The sequence below is a fragment of the Sinocyclocheilus anshuiensis genome, unplaced genomic scaffold (genome assembly GCF_001515605.1).
Source record: "Sinocyclocheilus anshuiensis isolate Anshui unplaced genomic scaffold, SAMN03320099.WGS_v1.1 scaffold1207, whole genome shotgun sequence".
Taxonomy (NCBI): Eukaryota; Metazoa; Chordata; class Actinopteri; order Cypriniformes; family Cyprinidae; genus Sinocyclocheilus; species Sinocyclocheilus anshuiensis.
This window is the reverse complement of record NW_015539914.1, coordinates 525,210-533,299: the sequence shown is the minus strand read 5'-3', so window position 1 is coordinate 533,299 and position 8,090 is coordinate 525,210. Positions and strand designations below refer to the sequence as shown.

Genomic DNA, 8,090 nt, shown 5'->3' with positions numbered 1-8,090 from the left:
AAAGTCATTGCACAATTACTATCTATCTATCTATCTATCTATCTATCTGTCTGTCTGTCTGTCTGTCTGTCTGTCTATCTATCTATCTGGTTGTTATATCTTGATTGAACAAAGAAAATAGAAAAAGCTACAAGATTTGAAAAAAAAAAAAAATAATATAACTAAATTGATTTAGTTACAATTAAACTAGGCAATGAAGCCATTTTGATGCATGCAATTTTAAAATAATCCATGGAAATCAGCAAGCAATTTATTCTAAAAAGATTTCAGGCCTGTCTTTTTTTATGGGTGCAGACGAAACATGGTCTGTCTCTCTACATGAAATCATGGCATGAGTGAATTAAGAGAGACACGCGTGGAAGAAACTGCTTGCAAGAGCTTCTGGGGAGGTGAAAGAGAACATTTTAATACGGAAAGGTCAACACTTTCTCCATTATGTCAAATTTAATTACAGAGCAGACAGCCATCTCTATCATTTAGGTTAGACTTAATGCATCCAAATCGCAGCAATTACATCTTCATTTTAAAACATTCCTTTTTTTTCAAGACAATCATTATTGCTATACATAATCATTTTATGAGTAAGAAAAGAGATTGCAAGAAAAAAACAATTCTGTTCTTCTTCTAGGGAAATACAAAAGGACTAAACAGTTTATTACATCTACTTCCACCCAGAATGGATTTTAGACCAAAAAAAAAAAGTTATTAGTACATGTACTTAGTGCTCAGAAATAAGTCACTTGCCATATAAAAACCCACCTGTCTAATATATCAAGCACTCAACCTTGAAAATATGTCGGAAAGAGAAAAAAAGACTGTCTCCTGTCTTGATTCCTGTCTCATTTCTTTAAGGCACTTCAAGGCAACCTTTATCCTCCTATTGAGTCCCATTTTTCACTATTTCAAGACTATTTTCATGACTCTGTTTGACAGTTTAAGCTTGCTCAGTGGCAGTGTGGCCTTTAGTAAGGCTTAACTTTAGCATTAGTCTTAATTACTCAGTTTAGCATATTACCTCTGTGAAATGCCGAAAGCATTCGCTGGCTTTCACTTTTAATTAAACAGAGGAAGAGAACAGGGCCGCAGGGAGTCGCCGACAAAGAGAAGACAGAGACAAAGCAATAGCTAAATATTTCTTGAACACTGGCCACTGGATGACCTCCACCCTGAATAAAACTGGGCAGCAGGTTATACAAGGTCAATACAAAAGTTATATTGTTGTCAACAAATCATCTTAATAATAAAGCTGAGGATGCTGCCTCTTTGTGGACAAAAGAGGAAAAACACCCTTCAGGAGTTCGAAGTCCTGGAAGAATGATCCATACTGAATAATTAAGAACAATATATGACAGTTAATGTTGTGAGCCAGGTATGATTTCCTTTTCCCAAAAATACTAATTTAATAAATACACATTGGACTAAATCTTTTTTTAGAAACCCTGTTACACTTGTGGTGTTCCGGTCAAAAATGACCAGCCTACAAAGGATTTCCTACAAAGTTCTTGTTATGCTATATTATTACCAAATATTGAAACCAAAATATTGAAATATGGGAACACCAAATTAGGTAAAGGATTTTCAGCACAGCACAGGGTTAAAGTAAGTGAACTATCATTATTCTGAGGTTATATGTTTTAAATGCATTACTCACCTAAAATAGTTTCATATCTTCATATTTAGTCCAACAGCACTGGGATTACAACATGCGAGTCAATGAATCATTCACACAACCAATTAATTTAAAAACCCTGATTCGCTTAAGCTTGTTTGGAGATGGTTGGCTCTGCTTTGGATTTGTTTGCAAAGCAAAAGCAGAGGAATATAAGGCAAAATTGTGTCTATGTAAGTTGTATGTAAGTTGCTTAATATTAACTTTTTCTTTATTGAACTAAACTGTATCACAATCATAACATAATGTTATTCTGATTCTTAATATCACCTGCCTACAGTCAAATCTCAGACATGTTGATGTTCAGTACAAAAGCACTCTTGCTTGTGTGATATTGCCTTTAGAGCTACATAAATATAATTCCCTTGATTAAAAAGTATATATATATATATGAAAAATGCTATTCCACTTTTAAAAAATTAAAAAAGTCAGTTAAAGGACAACATTTAGACAAAACAATAACAGGTCAACTGTTGAAAAGGGCAATGTAAAATCAGCACAACCACCTATAATGGTGTGACTTGTGACTTGATACATCCAGTAGCTTCATTACAGTCTTATTGGTTATAGCTTGACTCCAGAGTGCCTCAGCAACCAATCAATACCATCCAGCAGTCCCGTCAGTGTTTCTGCAGCCGTATCTTGAACCTATAGTGTGTCAGAACATATACTGAAGCCTTATTGCATATTCAGTATATTAATTTCTTGTACACTGTACAGTCAGAAATTCTTTGATTATGTTTGCAGATGCTGTTTGATGTCTTACCATCCAAGGGTTGGGCAGTGAGCTGAGCTGAAGCTGATGGGCAATGGTCACACAAGGTATTCTGTGTCTGTCTGCTGTCTCTCTAGACACACAGGAGAGCACCAGGATAGGGCGGCACACAGCACCCACCGCAGGGTCTAACATAACCCTGATCTGGGCACATTCCTCCTCCCACCCTCTGTCTGTTCCTCCAATATATAAAAGAGAGATAGACAGTATAAACTGCAAAATCACTATGGGGATCTGCTTACAATGTTTCAGCAAACTAAAGAAATTCATACTTAGGCACAATTTCTATTGGTGTACAAAACAAATTTCAAGCATATAGGCATAAGCCCTTAAAGTGTGCTCAAAAAGGACAGCCATACCTCTTTCTGTCTCAGCATTGGCCACAAAGACGAATCCATTCACAGCTTGACAAACTTGATTAAACATGGAGTTAATGCTTAAGGGTATGTTGGACTCACTATCCTCCTCATAGACAAAGAGTTTGCTGCGCAGATTGAGGTGTTCCAGACGCGCTCTCTCTCGCTCTGTCCTAAACTCAGAGACACAGACTCCCATTCATACATTCAAACTGTATTATGTGACATATTTACACATCAGGGCCCGTATTCACAAAACATCTTAAGGATAAAAGTAGATCATAACTCACCGATTTAGGAGAAAATCTTAAAAATAATGGGCGCGTCAATCCTAAATTTAGGACTCCTAAATTTTTTATTTAAAACTATTTCACAAAGCATTTTAGTGCTAAAACTAGCTCCTAAATCTGTGAAACGTTAGGACTAAGACCAAACCACAAACTATTCCTAAATTGGCTGTTGCTGGCAATCTGCCTCGGAACGTAAACATTTTAGAAACATTTGATGATAATGACCTTTTAAAAAGGTATCACCTTCGGTTTTGGAGGTTAACCCAACTCCTAATTTTCCTTTGATTATATCCTTGTTTTCATTAACCAGTTGGGCAAGAAGTAACAGCTGTTTTGCATCCAGGTTTTTTTTATTTTTTTTTTTATGTTTGCATGTATTACTATCGGCCATGATTATTCTACTCTGTTAATTAAAAGGCTGTTTATATGCATATCCGCTAATTGTTTTTGAGAAGCATACATGTAAGAGGCTGACAATAAGATGAACATATACTTGTTTAATTAGTGACACTTATCCTGCATTTTAAAATCACAATGACAATTAACATTTTTTATTTTTAAACCTTTATTTGAATACGGCAACATAATATTGCGCTCTACAATATTTCCATGAATAAATCTCTAACAGAGACTATCAGCCAATCACTGTGTGCATAGTTAGTAAGCATGCTGACATCATCCATAGCAACGAGGTCAACCCTGCCCTTACTCTGAGCTTAAGACTTCTCTCTATTCCTTAATAAATATTTGTCTTAGCAGCTTTGTGAATAGGTTTTAAGAGAAAACTCTTAGCTAAAAACTTTTCTGCTATTTAGGAGAACTCTTAGTGGTAAGATCAAATGTTTTGTGAATACGGGCCCAGATCTCATCGAACATGTGCTACAAATAAACACACAAGCAACATACACTACTATTCAAAGGTTTGGGGTCAGTAAGATTTATTTATCTATTTATTTTAAAGAAATGTTACATAAGATTGATATTTGAAATAAATTCTGTTTTTTTTTTTTACTTTCTATTCATCAAATAATCCTGAAAAAATAAAATCCTGATATTAATAAGAAACATTTATTGAGCACAGGATCAGAATAATAAAAAGATTTCTGAAGGATCATGTTACACTGAAGACTGGAGTAATGGCTGCTGAAAATTCAGCTTTTCCATCACAGAAATACATTTTAAAATATACTGAAAGAGACAATAGTTCTTTTCAACTATAATAATAGTTCACAACATTACTGTTTTATTGTATTTTCAAATAAATGCAGCTTTATTGAGCATAAGAGACAATAGAAGCTTGTTTCCATCACAGGATAAAAAAAAAGGTAATTGTGACTTTTTATCTCACAATTCAGACTTTTTTCTCACAAAATGTATTTCTCTCTGGTGCTGCATATTGGGATCATAACACCTAGTCCTATCATGCAAACATGACTTTATTTTAAAGTCAGTTTTAAATATAAAGATGAAATTGCGAGATATTAACTCACAATTGGGAGATATAAATTAAGAATTGCATGATATAAACTCAGAACTGCCAGAGAAAGTCATAATTGTCAGATAAAAAGTTGCAATTTGAATTTTATTAAAAAAAAAAAAAAACTGAATTGCAATGTAAAAATCTGAATTGTGAGATCTAAACTTGGAACTGTGTGAAGTCAGAATTCTGAGTTAATATCTTGCAATTCTCACTTTTTTCTCATAACTGTGAGACAAAAAGTCACAATTATCTACTTATTTTTTAATCCCTTGGCAGAAACGACCATAAGACACTTCTTTCAAAAACATGAATCTACAAAAAAATCCAACCCCAAACATTTAAACAGTAGTACATGTAAATTACGATATAATATCCTCTTCCTCACCTGTTAGTTGAATATAAAGTTGCAATATTGAATCTGTGCTGATCTTTGTACTTAAAACTGATTCCAGATCCAATGCCTGAAGAAAAAAAAACAAAAAATCCCATCAAGGTCAAGTACAGAAAAAGCAACCACAGCACAACATCCATGTATTCAGTTTAATAACTGACTTGAATAAACTATAAGTAATGGCACAGCACCATCAATCTGACGCTGAGGTAGTCCTGCTACAGGCAGTACATGAGGGGAATGCATGATTGTATTCATGAGGGAAATCTCTAACTGCTCAAGCCCGGGGCCGAACATGGCAAACTGTGGCTCTGAAACCGGTACAAGAGACTGGAAGAAGGAAGTCACAGATTCGAAGGCTCTGGGTTGGTGTTGCCATTGGTTTCGACAGGCCGGACAAACACGTAGATACCTGTGGGTGCCATGTTAAAGAGAATATTATAGTTAAATATTAAGGGGTTTTAAATACAGGCTAACAACTTTCATAGATACAAGAAATAAACCACTTTTATTATTTTGTAGAAAATAAAGTATAATATAAATAATAATAAAATACAATTCTTATTATATTATTTTTAGACTGGATAGTCTTAGGAAATCTACCAATGCAACATAAACAGGGTGCACCTAGAGCTGATTATTTCTGATACTGAAGTGCCATGTGCTGCAGCGTTAAGCTCTTACTCTGCCATATAATCCAGCTGCATCTCAGAGTCATCCAGCACAGCTGAGCCAGTGAGCTTGACCTGAGGTACTGATAAATGGTCAACTGACTGCCAGAGTGGCATATCACGCAACAGGAAGTACTTCCACAGGACAGGGTCTCGAACCATTGACTGCCAGTATGTACTGGTGCCTCCCAGTCTGCAGAGGTCTTGCGGAGACAGGAAGGTCATAATGAGAAACTGCATGTCAACCTGTATGTTTAGATAAGAAAGACAAAAAAATTGTGTTTTGGAGAATTGTTTTAAAAATGATTACTGTTCAAAAGTTTGAGGTTGGTAAGATTTTTAATGTTTTGAAAGGAGCTTATAGGCTCATTCAAGGCTGCATTTATTTGATAAAAAAACAACAACAGAAAAACAGTAATATTGTGAAATATTATTGCAGTTTAAAATAACTATTTTAGTATATTTTAAAATGTAATTTATTCCAGTGATGGCAAAGCTGAATTTTCAGCAGCCATTACTCCAGTCTTCAGTGTCACATGATGCTTCAGAAATCATTCTAATATGTGACCCTGGACCACAAAACCAGTCTTAAGTCACTGGGGTATATTTGTAGCAATAGCCAAAAAAACATTGTATGGGTCAAAATGATCGATTTTTCTTTTATGCCAAAAATCATTAGGATATTAAGTAAAGATCATGTTCCATGAAGATATTTTGTAAATGTCCTACCATAAATATATCAAAACTTAATTTTTGATTGGTAATATGCATTGCTAAGAACTTCATTTGGACAACTTTAAAGGCGATTTTCTCAATATTATGATTTTCAAATAGTTGTATTTCGGTCAAATATTGTCCTATCCTAACAAACCATACATCAATGGAAAGCTTATTTATTCAGCTTTGAAAATGATGATGAAAATGATTCAGATGATGATGAAAAAATTGACTCTTATGACTGGTTTTGTGGTCCATGGTCACATATAGTTTTGTGTTTTTTTTTAGGATTCTTTGATGAATAGCAAGTTCAAAAGAACAGCATTTATTTGAAATAGATATTTTTGTAACATCATAAATAACATTGCTGTCACTTTTGATCAATGTAGTGCATCCTTGTTGTAACATTTTTACATTCTTAAAAAAAACTTCCTGATCTCAATATTTTAAGCAGTAATGTAAATAGCACAATAATTATTTAGAGACATGATCTGGTATTAGTACCTATACAGCTGCAGTTTAGTCTACATATGTAGTATATTGTATTTGTATGCAGGCTATGTTTGGCAGAGCATACTACCATACTGCTCTTACAATTATTGCAGCATATAGTATGTATACAGTGCACAGTAAAATTGAGTGGTAAACAAAAAGGCTTACTGTTTACAAAACTGTATCCCACAATTCAATGCATTTGTGTCATAAATGAACTGGAAGTAATAGCAGCTGTGATTTTTCACATTTCTGTTTCTCGTTTCATTATTTGATCAGAGTACCAAAAAAAAAAAAAAGAGGTAAAATACAAAATTATTACACAACTACAAATTGAGAACCCCATTCAAATTAAATAAGCAAGATGATATAAATGTAGTAGCCTAATGTATATTGTTAATATAACGCCTTTCAGTAAACAGTATACAGTGTACTGTGCAGTTGTTAGTACAGCTAGTATTCCACTCGCAACATAGCCATAATCTGTACTTTTAATAAAACGTCAGGTAAATAAATAAATATGACATTTTATAAATATGAAATAAAGAAGAGTCGTGCCTTACCGTCAGGTTATCCAGAGAGGGGCCCGTGACTTCATTACTTGACCCCTGACCATCACTTTTCTCATTTCTTTGTCGTCTTGTATCAAAAAACCTATCTCTAATACTCCTGAGACTTTGCACGACTATAGATCGGCTCAGCATACTGACACCTATTTGTCAACTATTTCTTAGAAAGATTTCTATATGTAACTTTTTTAATAGAGCAAAAACGTTAATAGATTTGCTTTTATTTCATTACATGACATGTCAGTTAACTGTTAATCACGATTTCAGTTGTGAAGTATTCCAGTGGATTTTCCCGGAACTGTCAAAGTTACACGTCTCTGGTGTTTTCATAGGCGTGTGTGGATCGTCACGCACAGTAGGGTACTGCATTGTGGGAACTGTAGTTTTGGAAATCGACACTGCCAAACTACAATAGAATAAAGCAAGGTCTATCATGTTCAGCTTTTGGGAGGACATATGGAGGTCTAGGAGTGACACGTAAAAATAAAATGAAAGAACACGTTATCAACTTAATTCTACAAACTATATTTTTAAATTTGTAAATGTATTATCTACCATTTAAAACACAAATTGAATATTATTCCATGATTTGTGTGAAGTATCACTCCTAGCCCTTCATAAGGACACAACTGTGAAGCAGTTAACGTATGTAAATATTGTTCTTCTAGTGCCCCAGTTAC

The 8,090-nt window shown here is 34.3% G+C and overlaps 1 protein-coding gene across 1 annotated transcript; it reads right to left on the bottom strand.

The window, feature by feature from the left end:
• Nucleotides 1-1,588: 1,588 nt before the first annotated feature.
• On the bottom strand, nt 1,589-7,715 carry LOC107686410 (F-box only protein 4-like). The gene is made up of 7 exons (XM_016483380.1): nt 7,405-7,715; nt 5,646-5,878; nt 5,153-5,373; nt 4,956-5,031; nt 2,804-2,973; nt 2,436-2,623; nt 1,589-2,317 (listed from the first exon to the last, which is right to left on the bottom strand). The coding sequence occupies exons 1-7, from the start codon at nt 7,543-7,545 to the stop codon at nt 2,234-2,236; spliced, it is 1,113 nt and encodes a 370-aa protein (XP_016338866.1). The 5' UTR covers nt 7,546-7,715; the 3' UTR covers nt 1,589-2,233.
• Between the last annotated feature and the right edge of the window lie 375 nt (nt 7,716-8,090).